Consider the following 16344-nt stretch of genomic DNA (forward strand, 5'->3'; position numbering starts at 1 on the left):
AGTCTTTAATAGCACGAAGAATTTTAAAGGGCATTCAAAAACTTAAATATTATATTATATTACATTATTTTACATTATATTATATTGTTTTTGTGGGCATCAACTTCATTGGTCATTCGCCCTGTTTCTACATAGACAGTCTTTCTCTGCTATGTTGCAAAACTATCACTTTATTTCCTTTACATAATAATTTTTTTCGGGTGACAACCATCTTTGCGAAAAACTATATTCTAGTAAAATAACACAACTTTTATCATTAAAAGTGAATTTACATAATCAGTGAAGTTTAATGAAGTAATTAACGGATTTCCTTTATAATTGCAGATTCGACATTTATTTGGTGGAAGGGATTCGAACTGAGAGAGGACGCAACTGGAGCAGGATGGATTTGGGAGAATCTTTCTGATGGTAAAGTAAAACTGTTTCACACAATTTTCACTTTTTCTTCATTTGTTGTGTATCGCCTTTTTCTTTGTAACTGTTATTTTGCTTCCTATAATTGCAGATTCCTCTAATGGCTGGGTCTCGGATAGGATTGAGGTCTTTCACATTTTGTTTACTTTGTAAGTAGGAAGCAAAGAAATGGATCTTCATCTCAAAATACATTATGATTTAACCCATTTCAATAGTTACGGTTGTCTTTGAAAAGGATCTTCCTCTCAAAAGTGCTTTGTGCTTTCCGAGATTGACTCTAATAAACGAAAGTTCATATTCATTCAGAAATACCCTTTATTTCCGACACTCGATTACTTAGCACATTCAATGCCACAGTTGTCGGATGAGTGAGATGACCAAAAACCGATGCTTGCTCTAACATTTCAAAAATTATTACATGACAGTAAAATATTGTATCTAAGTTGGGTGGGGTTAAACGTAGTCCTACTAATGATCATTTTATGTGACTGCCGAAAATCAAGATCATGGAATCAAAAACGGTAAGAGGGTTGAAGAAAGCAATAGTTGAAACTACTACTGAAGAAAACAAAAGTAGAAAAAGACGGGCAGTTGACAGAGATGAAACGAACGCGTAAACTAAAAAGAGTTTTCAACTAAACCTAACAAATATGTTTATGCAAAATAATAATGTAGTTAAATTTCGTGTATTATTTTTTTTTCTATAATATGTTTTTTGGAATCCTTAGAAACCGAAAAAACCGAAATCAACTGGAAGCGAAAATTACTTAAGTCACAGTACTAAAACGGTACCGGCACTATTATTCTACCTAAGTAGTGTGGAATCGTAACCTATAATTCATATGGGTTCCAACCCCTGCTGCCAGCGCAATTATGATTTCACTTTAACCCGGCGCGCGAGCTATCATAACTTCAAACTGGGAAAATAACTATATGTTTATTATTTATTTACATTTTGAAAAGCAACAGAAGGATTTTACTGTCCTTCCAATGTATAGAACCGCATAGTTTAGTTCCACACTCTTTCCTTCAAACGAACGTTATATCCACTGACCGATCGAGTTGTAATATCGGATCTCAAAACTATATCAGGAAACTTTCCATCTGCCTCAATTTCAAACCTTTGCAAGATGTTTACCATAATTAACTTTAAAGAAGAGTAGGCAAGTTGTTTTCCTGTAAACGAACGTAGTTTTAATTAGAAGAGTGAAAACTAAAAAACATTACCAACACAACTACGAGGTCCGGCGCTGAAGGGTATGTACGCGTAAGGATGGCGACTATTAACGGCGTCGGGTAAAAAATGATCAGGATGAAAATGGCTAGGATTTTCCCAATGTTTCGGATTACGATGCAAATCGAAAATTGACACGATAATTCCGCAATCTTTTGGAATCACGTAGTCATCTAGAAAAAATATGAAAATTAATTGTTATTTTGTCCGCAAGGATCTGTTTTGGGACCGTTACTTTTCACAATCTACATGTCGGTATAATACCCAGTATTAATTGAAATTTGCGTTTAGCAATTCTTCCACCACTTCATTAATTCTCAAGGTAAGCTTTTCTTTAATTACAAAAGGGGGGGGGGAGGTGGAGAATTTTCCATACTTTTTCCCGAAGACTACCATAGATACTCTGTAACTGTGCCTAATTGCTTTTCTTCCGCTAGGAAATCTGCCGGTTGGGATTAACTTTGTTTTAGGTTTACCGAAGTGACCGCCGCCATTTGCTGGATCCCACTGCCGAATTCTTGGAGCTGCTGTTTCTGCGATTGAGTTTACCCTAGAGGCTACCGACACCGACCCGCAGACCGTTGATACCGCCGACCGCGTTTAGGCGCGAGATCTTCGTCTGGTGGCGCTCGAGTCCGTTCGTCCGGCCGTTCGTTTCCTGCCCCCATTTCACCGCCCTCTACCGCCAACAACTAGTTGCCGCCGACTACCGCTGGGTTTAGGAATTACATTATAATTTGTTAATCTATTTTTTGATGTCATTAAATTTCAAGTTTTTTTTACTAATTTTCTCAAGCACCCCGAATTTGCGCCAGATGTCCTACTTCGTAATTGTATTATAAGATTTTAAGATCCAAATCGCCTCCATTACTTTCTTACGAGATTAAGGTTTAGAACTGACGTGCATAGTTTAAATATACGTCATAGGGGATTGCTAAATGTTCCTTTCCACAATACTCACTTTTTCGAACGGGCATTTACTTATCATATTACTACCTGCTACAACAGATATTATAATATATTCAAAAATTCACCTTCTTTACAGTGTTTCTCTATGTACAGCGTATGGAATGATATACTAGGTTGAGTGGTAGAGCAACAGTTTAACGTCTAGATCCACATGTTAAACTTCGCCTAGATTATTTTGGTTTTTCATTTATTTTTAAATAATGAGTGTAAATAAAGACTTTATTATTATTATTATTATAAAAGGCAGGAAAATAGCACATTATTGGCGAGAAAATATTGAATTAATCTTCGGGTCAAATATGATCATTTTACTGACGAGTTTTGTACTAAATTTTACCCGAAATCGTATTTTAATATAACATTTCAATTTTGATATAGAACTTTTGATTAATGTCAATCTGTCAGTGTTGACAGGAGTCATTATAGACATTTAGTAATGTCACAGGTGTGGCCGGTAACGTGACAGGCAGCAGAGGAAAGGTAGTCTGGCCTGCCTCTGTCATAGAAACTAACATAAAGTAGGCATGAAAATGAAGATTTCATGACGATTTTGGGTAAATGTTATTACATGATAGGGGGCAAGATGGATGGTTTGATCTGGGGACTTGTAAGAACCCTCTGCGGTCCGACTCCAATGACTCGCGATCCAAGTAGAGTCGAATGACTGACAAACCAAACTTGAATCGCTGATGAGGCTTCACTTACACACTTACTGATCTATAATTCTCGCCAGGAAAGATTGCCGGTCACAGCACATCGTGTGTCGATTTACAAACTATGTTTTTCTTAAGATGCGAGCGACTTTCGGAATAGGATCGTGGCAATGTTGAACGAAAAGTCTTTTTGTTCAACATTGACACAATACTATCCCGGAAGTCGCTCAGATCTTTAGAAAAACATAGATTGTAGACCGGGATCAAGTGTTCTATGACCGGCAATCTTTCCTGGTGAGAGGTTTAGTTGATCTGCGGACCTCGTTTGGTACTATGTTCGTTTGTTTAACATTTTAGAGATGCTTATCAAGAGTGGAAGGTACGAAGGTTTTCAATTCCATTTCGAGCCAGGACAGGCCGATTTCAAAATAATTAAACGAGTGATCCGATTGAAGGCCGACCGACGTGCACTTACGCACGGCGGAGCGCGGTATATAATGAATCAAAGAAAAGGAACTAGGAGCTGCAGCATATATTGTAAAACCCATACCTATTGCAAAGTCTTCATTGGCTCTCCTAGCGATAAGTGGTGCGATAGGAATTAGTCGTAAGACATCTTTAATGCACATATCGAGATAGGGTAGGCCGGAAAGGTTATCGTATGCAATGGTCCCAGAGGTGTTAGCGTGTAGGGTGCGAACTTCTTCGGCTGCGCGTTTCTGGAGAATAACAATTTCATACGTAGGTTATTACAGATTTACTGCTCTTACCTGATACTGCGGATACATTCCAAGGCATACGCACAACATTGCAATAATGATAGTTAAAGTGTCTTCACTCTAAAAGTGATTAAGTAATAACTTCCACTCTTGGAAAGTAATCTTTAATACTCACAGCAAGATAAAGAGTATACATGTTGTAAACAAAATCGGTTTCGTCCATTACACTAGTGTCTTTGTCGATTACATCCGCAATTTGGTCTATAAGAGGTCTTATCCCATTCTTATCCTCTTTGGCTGTTCTAACTCTTTCAATAGCATTCGTAATGTGCTGAGAAAGGAAATAGTATTTTACATGATTACCATGGTAAAGAGGTTTTTACTGGAGACAGGAGAAGTGTACTGGTAAACCATTAGTTGAGCTTCTAATTCTCCTGTAACCTGTAAAAACTGTTAGGTACATGGCATAATGTAGAACATTTTATTTGTTACTCCGAAAGTATGATACACTGGGATGAAAGTTTTAAAAATATCCTGACATCCCGCGATTTTTCAAATATTGGCCATAGAAATTCACATTCTCGCTTTATTTAAAATCACCTCTTTGTTTACCACCAAAAACGTGAAAAATTAGTGGAAACTATAAATTGTACGTATATCCTAATTCTAATCCATCGGCGTTTAGAAATGAGTAACCAATAAAACTGTTTACAGTACTTTTACCATTGTTTAAATTTAAACAGTGGTTTTACATTTCTCACTTACACGTTTTATAAAGTTGTAGGAAATGCTAATTATCCGTGATTGTTTCTTTTTTCCAGAGGTAAAGTTGTAAATAATATCAGGATGGTACCAAGGCTTCATTATACGTTCGTAAGCAACAGTGTAGACCCTGCAACATTGAACCGCTACAAAACCAGCTCCTTGTGTAAAAATTTAAAAGTTCTGTGCAAGTTAAAGTGTACCAAAAAATGTACTCACTCTGCACTTGCATGTACGAAATCCATATTTTGTCCATACTGTGCCTTCATCTGCATACCCAGAACGGTCTCTACAAACAGTAATGAATGCATTAGACTGAAAAGTGAAATTTATCTCGTAGCTGATGAAAATTAAAAAAAATTATTCGTCTGTTACTTTACAAACTAGTCTGCTCGTCTGTCCGTCTGTCCGTTACCACGATATCTCTAAAACGAATGGACCGATTACGATCAAATAAATTTTGCAGGTGGATTCTTTATCAAATTTGTAGATCGGAGTTCGTGAATTGGCAATGTAGCCCAAAAATAAGGAAGGCCCTTTTAACATCTCCGTTTGTTATGAACCAAATTGGATGAAATTCAAAATGAGTATAGCTTTAGCCATATAATACGCAATGCCAAACTAGCCACACCGTTTGCTATACTATACGATCAAAAATGAGTTACTGTCGAGTCACCTTTGGAATTTTTGTTTACATGGGAAATCGTACTTAACTTGAACTTCCAAAGGCGTCTCGACAGCTACTCATTTTTGATCGCCCGATATACATATCTACATATTTTTACATAAATATTGGATTTGAATTGTAGTAAGATTTAGTTTACTCAGTCTAGATATGTGTGCGGGTAAATCGTTGAAAAGGCAAAGATGTAGCCAATTTTCGTGTAAGAACATAAAATATCGAGGTAAACCCAATCTGCTGAATATAACGCCTTTGGATATTTAACTGGTGGACACAATTAATATTAACTTCGCCACTTATAAGCAAAGAACTATGGTGAGTTTATACAATCATTATCATTAGTTCACTAAGCTCAGAATGGTTTTGTTGGTGATAGCAACGCGCAATGAACTTTTGTTTCTATTGGCTATTTTTTGATAGTGAACTAATGATAATGATTGTATAAACCGGCATTTAATTATAAGCCGGTATTAAATATTTAAAGACGAATAGATGGCGTTTAAAGGGATATTTTGTTTCGGTTAATCTTTAATGATAATCGGAAAATTAGTGCAGTGGAAATTAACTTTTTATTCCAACATATAAACAATAATAATTCGAGCACATTTTGGAGCTATCCACGCCAAGTTTTGAGTGCGGGCGAGATAAAACTCATCATCCGGAAATTTTCAACACAAACAGAGATAATATTACCTATATGAGGGCGAGTCTCAAGGAAGCGGTCTCACCTTGAGAACGATCCAGTTGTCACAATTTCTTGGAAAACCTTTTCAAGGGAAAACTACTAGGTACTTCTTGGTAACTTAGCGAGACATGAGTTCTGTCAGTATCTGTAAGTGTGTAAGAAATTTAAGTAAGGGAAGTTAGAATTGATACGTGATGATAGGCGTTAGGCGTTATACTCGTATCTTTATAGGATCTGAGGAAAATTAACATTGAAATACAAATTTTGGAACATTTAGGGGTTTTTTGGTCCTCTCTACCACCATATTTTTTATATACTTAATTGTCACACCATGTATACCAGCTCTTAATAATGAAGTGTAGTTAAGTAACAATAGGATTTAAAATATTTTGCTTCAACTCACCACCAATAATATCAGCACAGCACAAATGGATTGCTTCATGTATATCAAAGGTGCATTTTCCACAACGTGAAGAGAGTTTTTCCAAGAAAATGTTGATATGCTTTTGAAACGTGTCCATGTTCCCCAATATGAATTTTGTATTTATCATTCGCTGAATAATTTTTCTATATCGTTTGTGTTTCTCTCCTACAACAATGTCAATATAGTGACAATCTGTGATATAAGAAAATCACATTTTACCTGAGCTCGATACTAATCCCTCTCCAATATATATTTTGATGAAGTCGTATAACTCGTGCTTATGGGACAACTTGGTGGATAATAAAATTTTCTAAAACACATAAAAATATGATGATTTTCTTGAAACTTTCCACGGGGCAGTTAATCCACTTTTATTGTGCTTTATGACTCAGTAACCTCACTGACCCTATTCACGTGCCAACACCTACACCCGTGAGCTACATACAGGCGGATTTATCTGCACACATAATACGGACAAATTTTGATAGATGAGCAGCAAATCATCCCATAATACTGTGGTGATACTAATGGTTATTTGCCAGCCTGTTAAAAACTTTTCCTTTTCTAAGATTCTATGTCGGGGAAACAAATCCGTATTTGTCGGGCTCGCAGTGTGTGCTCGTCATCTTGGATTATATATTAAAAACCCTTTCTAACACTACGCTATATACAAGTCCTACCACCAATATACAAGGGCGCACTGGAAAGTATTTAAAAAAAATTGGGAGGTGTAGGAAACCAAATCTTGGTTACATTTCCGCTTAGGGATGCGCCATCTTGTAAACATTTTGAAACATTTACACAAAATCAGAAAAGGTGTACCCAAAAACCTATGTAAAGCTTATAGCTTTAACCTTCTATGAACGAAACGTTCTGGTCCTTGGAAAAATGTTTGTTTTAGTCCCCTCCATTTCCCACTTTTTATATGGTTATATGCTAATGCTAATGTTCACTACCTATCACAATTGATGCACTAAATAGTGTACCTACCTCCACATGTTCCGGATGAGAAAATAAAAGTAATAGGTGTGGTCCAAGCCAAAACCTTGTAGGGCCTGTATATGTGCTTATTATCTTACTTATTACTCCTAAAAAATCTGTAACTGCGATTAGATATATCTATCAGCGCACCTCTTAAACTTACCTTCTTGTTTATGTAAGAACGATAAACCATTTCCTACTAAAGGTAGTGCAGGGGGGCCTTCTAATTTCATAGAGATCTTATACAAATGTCGACGTTTCCAATGATATTGAAACAAGAGGAATAGTGCCAGGACCGCAAAAAGTATTATACCGATCCCCATCTGTAAGAACATAGCGGTTATTATACTATACAGGGTGGTGACTTGCGTAACGCATCATAGGGATTTCAATGTAAAATTCATAACATGCGATTATTGGCTCCCCAAATTATTTTAGAGCAAAAATGTATTGTTTTTTGTAGAAAAAAATTTTTTACGTCAATCAACCGCATTACTTTTCAATTTTTTGCATAATAAAGACGGAAAATTGGAAAAATAAAACCCGCACCTTTGCAATAATCTGTGATGCCATGGAACTTTATAATACAAAAACTACGCTAATATCCGTCATGCCATGGAACGTTAGCTATAAAACAAATCAAATTCTATCAAAAGTATTATATTTAGAACAGCGAATTCAACATAAAGAAAGACCAAATTACTAAAAACGGTATATAACAATTTACAATAAATGTTCGAATAAGTCACCATTAACTCCAAGACAGAACCATAAAATTCATATTGAACTGCTGCTAATTGATAACTGGATATCTTTTTGTTTTAGAAAATTCCATGGCATCACAGATGATTGAAAAAGATGCGGGTTTTATTTTTCCAATTTTCCGTCTTTATTATGCAAAAAATTGAAAAGTAATGCGGTTGATTGACGTAAAAATTTTTTTTCTACAAAAAACCTTAATACATTTTTGCTCAAAAATAATTTGGGGAGCCAATAATCGCATGTTATGAACTTTACATTGAAATCCCTATGATGCGTTACGCAAGTCACCACCCTGTATACTATTACCTTCACTATCCGTAAAATTTAGGTACAGGAACCGACAACTAAGGAGGCGAGAGCGGGCGATTCGCAGATGAGTAATTTAGAGTCTGCAGGAGCAACCTATGAAATATGAATCGTGGGGATGCGTCATCTCTAGCTTTTTTAGAGGCCGGTTCCTGTAGTAAATTTTATTCTTCAAAGCTCAATAGCTTCTTCTGCATTATGGACAGACGGATTGACGCGGTCGCGTTTTTGATTTGAAAATTGGGCTGGTCTTCGACAAGAAAATTCAAACATCAAAAAGAATTTTCGGTGATCTAATGCCACAATAACCCTATTCACTACACTCTTTTTCAAGTTTAGTGTCAACAAAGCATCGAATCATTTTGTGTACACGACTGCTGCAGATGGACTGCATTTTCATAATTTATTAATATTTACCGATAGAAACTTTAAACCTGCACATTGATTGTCTTCCTTAAACATATATCCATCCGCACCTTGTAAAATTTATTTGATTCCACTATTGATCCTTTATTTTGACAAAAATAATATGTCAATAGTTCAATACTCAAACATCCCTCATGGCATATTTTAATAAATATACACAAAATAGTCAGAATGAACCAAATGAAAATCAAAAGAGGAGAAGTTGTACATACCTCAATTTCTACCGAAACAACTGTTAAGGAGGTTGAAGCAAAACTTGCCGTTTGTATTACTAGAACCAGTACAAGGAAATCTACTAGGAGATGCGTGATGCAATTTAAAACGAGGTACGTAGGTAAGTACTTTTAGTGCAAGAAATGGTGACCTCAATTAGATTACGAACGTAACTTGTTCTATTATAATAAATTATTTACGTTTGTAGATTTATTTTTTTACTTATAAACAATGCATGAATCTACCAAAAACCCGTTTCGGTAGAATACGTGGTGGAACCATATTAAACCATAAACCATAAAGCACTGGAAAAACTACGCTCCTGACCCGATTGGGGATCAGGCACAGATTTTTCCTCGGTTTGCCGAAAAATAAAAGTTAACAGTTTAAAAAGGAGATATTTAATCAATAATCTCCAATTAAATATCGAAAATAATTTTTATACTTGCTCCTCAACCGACCCCCAAAATAAATCCATGTTGGGTTATAATAAGTTTTTAAAACTATACACTATCCGGCGTAGAAAGAAAGTGAGTGAGCCAAAAAGATGCTAATACTGTATGGGATCCTTTTTTAGGGCATTTTTGCAAATTTATTTGTAAAAAGGTAGCTTTTTATCTTCCTTTGATCGGCTGGCTGGCAAGCTGGCAGCAAATGCGGGCCCGTAGAAGAACGTTTGTGGAAAGACGAGGAGTGCAGGTACATATTGTACCTACCGGGGCCGTGTAATTATTAATTTTAGGGACGGCGCTGCACGATGTGCGACATCTGGGGGACATCTACGAACGTGGTGTACTAACCTACAGATATTTCAATTTTTTCCAATCTTCTTCAAAGATCGATTGTTTTCAAATTGGTGTCATCCAAAACATTTCGTAAACGCGCACAACTCCTGCGTGGCGGAATTTTGTTTTTTTCATAGGGATTAAATTAACCACCTTTTGCAAGACGCGCATCTTCTAGGAGTAGTCAACTTCAGGCGGCCAAGAAGTATCTTGCGCTGCGAATTGTCACGCGGTTTAAGGTTTCTTAAAGCTCGAATTTTTTGAGGTGAGACTATATTAACCGTTAGGATTAATAAGGGGGGGGGGGGATTTGTTTCTTCCTCTGCATCCTCCTCGTTTAGAGAGTTAATTACTTATCGTTCCCGTTCTGTGAATTTGTCGTCCGTAATTCTGTTGTAGATTACCTTCAGTATTTACCTTACCTTTTTCGGAGCACTGGATTAACCGATTTCTCCGATGAAGCACCTGTAGCAGCCGTAACCGTCCCGTGATTTTCATTCCGCCGTCTTTGTCCAGAAGCGAGGATTTTTGTTTACCTTCTGGTGGCACCCGAAGTTCCGTATACGGATTCCACCGATTTAAGCACCTTTTAATTTTGTCAGTACCTATTACCGTTTTTATGTTTTTGACTCAACAAGCAATTAAATATTTGCTCTTGACCGGAAAGTTGGTCGCAATAATATAGGTACATTTTTTAGCGATTTTTTTAAGAATTAAAAAAATGTGCTATTGTTTGCGTTTTGTCCGTCCGTCCGTCCGGACCTACTTCTACCGTTTTGAACTACTTCTAGGGGAATGGTCCTAGAGTCCTGGAATTTTTTGCAGTAGGTAGCCTATAACTTGAAGGTGGTCCAGACGAATCCCCCCACGAATTATTTCCTGAGATGCTGTTTTCGAAAGTAAAACGTGCATAGCTTTTACATACGACAACCAATTGGTATCAGATTTTGCATTAGTGGTGCCAAGTTGACACATGTTCTACCCTTCATCGTATTCTAATGAAAGGTCTCATCGAAATAAATTGGTTTGTACAAATTATAACTTACCCGTGCGACCAGGGGGTAAACACCTGGGGAAGTAATTGTACAGAATGGAGGAAGTACGGGGAAGTTCGGGGAAGTACGGGGAAGTATATGGGAAGTAAAGAAGAAGTAGGTACTCATTTGTTTATAAGATGCGAAATGTGACAGAAGGTGCACAGAGAGGTAAAATCTGGTAAACACTTGAAAAGTAATAAGGCAGTTATTTCTGAATGCATAAATTCCGCCTTGTCCCAAAAAAATCAACACCATTATTATCTATATAGATACCTAAAATAAAAGCCTATTCTTTCACTACTAGCGTCTGATATAAATTATTAACCTTTTTTCCACTTGTAAAGCAGGCTCTCTCGCCCGTTTTTCAAAGTAAGTAGTTAATAATGTGGTAATTATTAACTAGTAGTCAATAATGAGAACTGTCACGCTGTCACTTTTAGAGAACACAACCCCAAATTTCGCTCAATAAACGTTTGGACAAGTACTCTAAAATGAATAATTGCAACTATGATCCGTCATTTTCAGAGAAATTACATACTTAAAATTATCACAATTTGAAAAAATTCGAACAAAATTACTCTTTGAAAATATCTCAATAACAAAATACGGCCTTCTTGACTGTTACTTCCACGCACTTAATTGACATGTTAAATTAATAAACCAAAAATTCTGTCTAACCGTTCATTTTTTTAACAATATAAACCTGTTCATTTAGAGGACTTCAAGTACTATGCGATCAAAAATGAGTTGCTGTTGAGTCACCTTTGGAATGTTTGTTTACATGATAAATCCTACAACTTGAATTTCCAAAGGCGACTCGACAGTAACTAATTTTTGATCGCTCGTTACTAGTAATGAAAAAAGTAGATACTATACAGGATGTCTTAAATTGAGTAGATAACATGGCCATCTTTGTTATTATTATACTTACAGATTTAGTTAAATTGGAAAAGTTTTATAGTTTTTGATGCTAATGGATATTCCGATGCGAGATTTTGAAAAAATAAATCGTTTCGTAAATAATTGATAAAAAATGAAAAATCGCCATATTAAAAAATTCAAATATTTTAGAAACAAACAGAGCTATCGAAAAAAGTTTCAAATAAAAGTTGCAAGATTCGATGAGATAAATTCAATGGGTGTACAAAAAAATTTTTCAAAATGGCGGATTTCCAGTTTTTTATATCAACCTCCTTAATTTAAATGGACGCCATATTTGATTTTTACGTCACTCGATAGAGACAAAAATACAAAAACAGCGAGCGAGAAAACTAACGAATGAATTTGGTTTCAATCACAATCGGCCATGGAATTATTGCCATAAGAAATACATTGTAAACTTCGAGGCAAAATTGCAAGGTTGATTCCCTAATGAAATACTAAGTGTTTAGTATCACTGGTTTTGTAATTTTTTCTCTATGGAGTGACTTAAAAATCCAATATGGCATCCAATCAAAACAAGGAAGTCAATATCTCGAAAACCGCCATTTTGAAAAAAAAATTATATTGAATATCCATTCAATTTATCGGATATTTCGATAGCTCTTTTTGTTACTAAAATATTTGAACTTTTTTAAAATGGCGATTTTCACATTTAAAATTTAAAAATTAATTTTAACTCTCATTGTATTCTAATTAAAGGTCTCAACGAAAGGAACCGTTTTCTACCTTCTTCCTGTCCTCTCATTAAAGTACGGGGCGGGGGGAGTGAGGGGGGGGGGATGGAAATATTTTTATCCTTCATGGTACTACTCTAATGAAAGGTCTTAACGAAAGGATTTAAACTTCTACAAACCATAGCCCTCCTCCTCGACCTCTTATCGTGATCGGGTATATTCCCTTATACCTCAAGAACGGATTGTCGGAAGAGGTACTCACAAAGGGCGATTGAGACGTCTGCAAGAAATATATCCATTGGTATGATGTCAACACAAAAGCTACTTCGGTTAAAAAGATGCGCCTTATCTGCACATCTGAGTTGGGCACAATTTATACTTGTTTTATATGGATGTAATTCATCCTTTTTTTAAAGTGTTATTAGTATACCCACGTATAACCTTTGAATATAAAAATTATTCAAAGGTATAACGGAGATCACAGCAACTTTAATTTCTTAAATTCAAGGTGCAAACAAGCGTTTGCTTTAGCATCCTGGGTATGATGGTGTAATTCAATCATATGTAAATATTTTCAGAGTGAATAAATAAATAAATAAATATCAAACAAAAAAATTCAAAATGTAAGTGGTAGGGTATGTTTTTACATTTTTGGATTTTACAGACGACTTTAGGTATATCTGATATCTACGTTGATTTTGTTTACTTTTTTCGTAGCAGTTTTTGAACCAAATTTGCTCAATTACTCAAATGAACTTACATTTATTACAGACGCGAATTGATTGCGCGGAGCAAATCCAAACCTAAAAACCAGAAAAAAATTAACCAAACAAAAAAATCGCGTATACCATGCGCGCTACCATTCATTTTACACGAAAAAGTACAGGTGAGAATGCAAGCAGTATTCTATAAAGTTGACCATCACACAAACGAACCCACTAATTAGCTAACACCGGGGAAAAAACGAAAATTACAATACGGTTCCTTCTGTTGAAGACAATGCCAAGCAGATCCTTAATCTAAAAAAATCTGCGATGAAGATGAAGAAATGTGCAAGAGGCCGGTGGCGAATCATCACCAGATATTTAAATATCTATAAATAACTAGAATTCTAGTATGAAATGCCGCTAAACAATTGTAACTATTTAGTCTTACCTTAAATAGTTTTGTTGTTGCAACTACTGTGTAATGATATAGGGGAAAACTTTTTTTCTTTGCTAATTATTTGCCAGAAAAGTCGTCGGTCAATTTTAAGGTGCTGTGTCCATTTCTGGTAGGTACGTCTTGAAGTTGATTCTTCAACTCTTGCAGGAATCGCGTTTTTAATATCTACTTTTCGCTTTAGTCTGAGCCGTCCACGATCGATAAATTCACCACAAAGGAAATTTCCGCTATCTAAACCTTGCTAATCCAGTAGCTGGGTAATGATTGTATATAAAGTTCCATATTTTTTATTTTTAACATAGGAAATGTTTATGTTTTTTGTAATGGGTAAAACGTTACGAGTTTCGTTCAATCGCAAAAGACAACTGTGTCACCTCATATATAACGATTGTACAGTACTAGGCCGTGGTCGGTTATCATTACACCAAAAATAATCGCGTACAAAAATCTGCAGAACAAGCTTGCTAAAAATCATTATGAAACATAGATCTATAATGGTCTTTTTATTATACCTGAACTACAATCTCCGTTTTAAACACTCAAATGAGTGCGAAAAAGGGCCTTTAAAACACACGTGCTTTAACGTTGCTAAGTAACGATACTTCAAGTATGACTTTTAAAACTGTCATCTGGATGAAATAAAAAAATCCTCTTAGGTCGCTTTCTGTAAATGCAGAACATTTCTTTGGCTTTTGTACCTATCCTTTGGTTGAAGCTTTCACAAACGCGCGTAATTTAGGGTATGCTTCCAAATCTGTTCCACTTTTTAATCGCAGCATTGCTTTAAAGTTTTGAATGAATGCACCAAAATATAGAAGATTTAAATACCTTTGACATTTCCTTCATATATGCCAGCATTATGGATGCATTTAAGACTGATTCGTAAGTAACTTCCTATTCATCCATGGAAACAACTTTTCATATTCTTTATAATAGGCTTTACTGGAGTGGATTTTACACCTACCAACGTTTGTTTAGATTTTACAACAATCGATTTAATGGACGGTGTATTATCTTTTTCAACGGAAATCGTTTAATTCACATTGACGATGATTTTTTAAGCAAACGTCAAGTTACATTTCCATGGCAATCGTGAAATTACGAACACCCAGCCCACTTAATTAGACATGTATTCGAGTATAACGTCAATATGATTTCATTGATTTCCTATTTTTAAATTATATGCAGGTATAATAAAAAATACTATAAGATACACGTGTATAATTGTCTTTAAAGCACTTGCAACGTTAAAGGCACTCCGCTTTGCGTCGTGCCTTTAAACTCGTTGCGCGTGCTTTAAAGACTTGATTATACACTTGTATCTTAATATACTATTTTTATCTGTATTTAGGGTAATTTTCCACGCTATTATCTTTGTTTTTTTAATGTATGTCTTTGGCAAGGAAACATGCGGGTTTGGGACGGCGGTCAGGATACTGTCGAGACAGTACGTACTCAATAGTGCCCAATTGTTTTATTAAGCTAATTTAAAATTCTCTCACATCTGCTTTGATAGTACCTAGGTACTAATTACAAGCATGTTATGACGCTTATTATACAAAAAATTAACGTTTGCCACACGAGCGAGCTTGCCAGCGAGTGGAGCAAAGCAAGTGATCCGAGTAAATAAAAGTTATTTCCAAAGTCTCCGATGGTTGCATGCACAATGCACGTCATGTGTTTTGTGGTTGCATGAATTGCGAATCTGTGAATTTTTTTTATCCAATTACTACCACATTTTTTTGAATTCATAAAAAGTATTTACACGCATACAAACCCGTGATAAACAAACTATGCGTGTATGTGCATAAATTAAATTCCTACAATTAACATGGTTTTTCCAACATTTTATAAAACAGGTTTTCCGCGCTTTATTAAACCATTGAATTTAACGTTCGAAAGTAATGGCACGGTTAGGCAACCCAAATAACTCGTACAGTTCTTAGCGCATGTGGTCCACTTATACCTGTTGATTACCAATTCTTACAGAAACCAAGTATATAACCAAAGAGTTACTCTTTGCAAAGAGTGTAGTATGATCTTTGCTCTTTGATATAACGTATACTCTTTGCAGAAACCGAAATCTATTACAATGCAAGGTGCAACGACGATCTGAGTCTACTACTTACTGTAGCTTTGAATATTATATTCAAAGACTATTATAGGGAAAGTAATGGACATAGATTTTTGAAGCCATTTTTTGCCCACTTAATTTCAATCACAAATTTAGTTTAGTTTGTTACTCAAACATTGGTCGATGGGGGAAGTGGCTTCTTTTCCTACTAAGTAGGTATGTATATATACGTCTTTCGCTATAAAAACCGGTGCACGTCATTGATTTATGAATCAATTTCAGACAAGTTTTCTATAGATATTGTAGCCTCAAAGTTTATAGGAAAATATTGTTTAAATCGCAGAAGTGCATTCAGACTGCAACTTCCAAGCAGTGGCGGACTGACAAATTGAACTGGCCCGGGCAACCGAACAGCACCAGCCACATAACGGAGGGTTG

The 16344-nt window shown here is 35.7% G+C and overlaps 1 protein-coding gene across 1 annotated transcript; it reads right to left on the reverse strand.

The window, feature by feature from the left end:
* Positions 1 to 1176: 1176 nt before the first annotated feature.
* LOC116170248 (cytochrome P450 4C1-like) lies at positions 1177 to 9311 on the reverse strand. The gene is made up of 12 exons (XM_031486489.1): positions 9230 to 9311; positions 7687 to 7846; positions 7533 to 7639; positions 6762 to 6852; positions 6522 to 6707; positions 4971 to 5040; positions 4755 to 4881; positions 4165 to 4320; positions 4041 to 4109; positions 3821 to 3989; positions 1642 to 1821; positions 1177 to 1590 (listed from the first exon to the last, which is right to left on the reverse strand). Exons 2-12 carry the CDS (start codon positions 7844 to 7846, stop codon positions 1424 to 1426), a joined length of 1482 nt encoding a protein of 493 aa, XP_031342349.1. The 5' UTR covers positions 9230 to 9311; the 3' UTR covers positions 1177 to 1423.
* Positions 9312 to 16344: the final 7033 nt, after the last annotated feature.

The sequence above is a fragment of the Photinus pyralis genome, unplaced genomic scaffold (assembly GCF_008802855.1).
Source record: "Photinus pyralis isolate 1611_PpyrPB1 unplaced genomic scaffold, Ppyr1.3 Ppyr1.4_LG5, whole genome shotgun sequence".
Taxonomy (NCBI): domain Eukaryota; kingdom Metazoa; phylum Arthropoda; class Insecta; order Coleoptera; family Lampyridae; genus Photinus; species Photinus pyralis.

Bases quoted from the DNA above. Each gene is read 5' to 3' on its own strand.
- LOC116170248 (XM_031486489.1), bottom strand. From the start codon at position 7,846: ATGGGGATCGGTATAATACTTTTTGCGGTCCTGGCACTATTCCTCTTG. The intron at 6,853-7,532 runs GTAGGTACACTA...TATGTGTTTTAG, and splicing joins CTCATCCGGAACATGTGGAG to AAAATTTTATTATCCACCAA. The intron at 4,321-4,754 runs GTAAGTGAGAAA...TTCCTTTCTCAG, and splicing joins CCTACAACTTTATAAAACGT to CACATTACGAATGCTATTGA.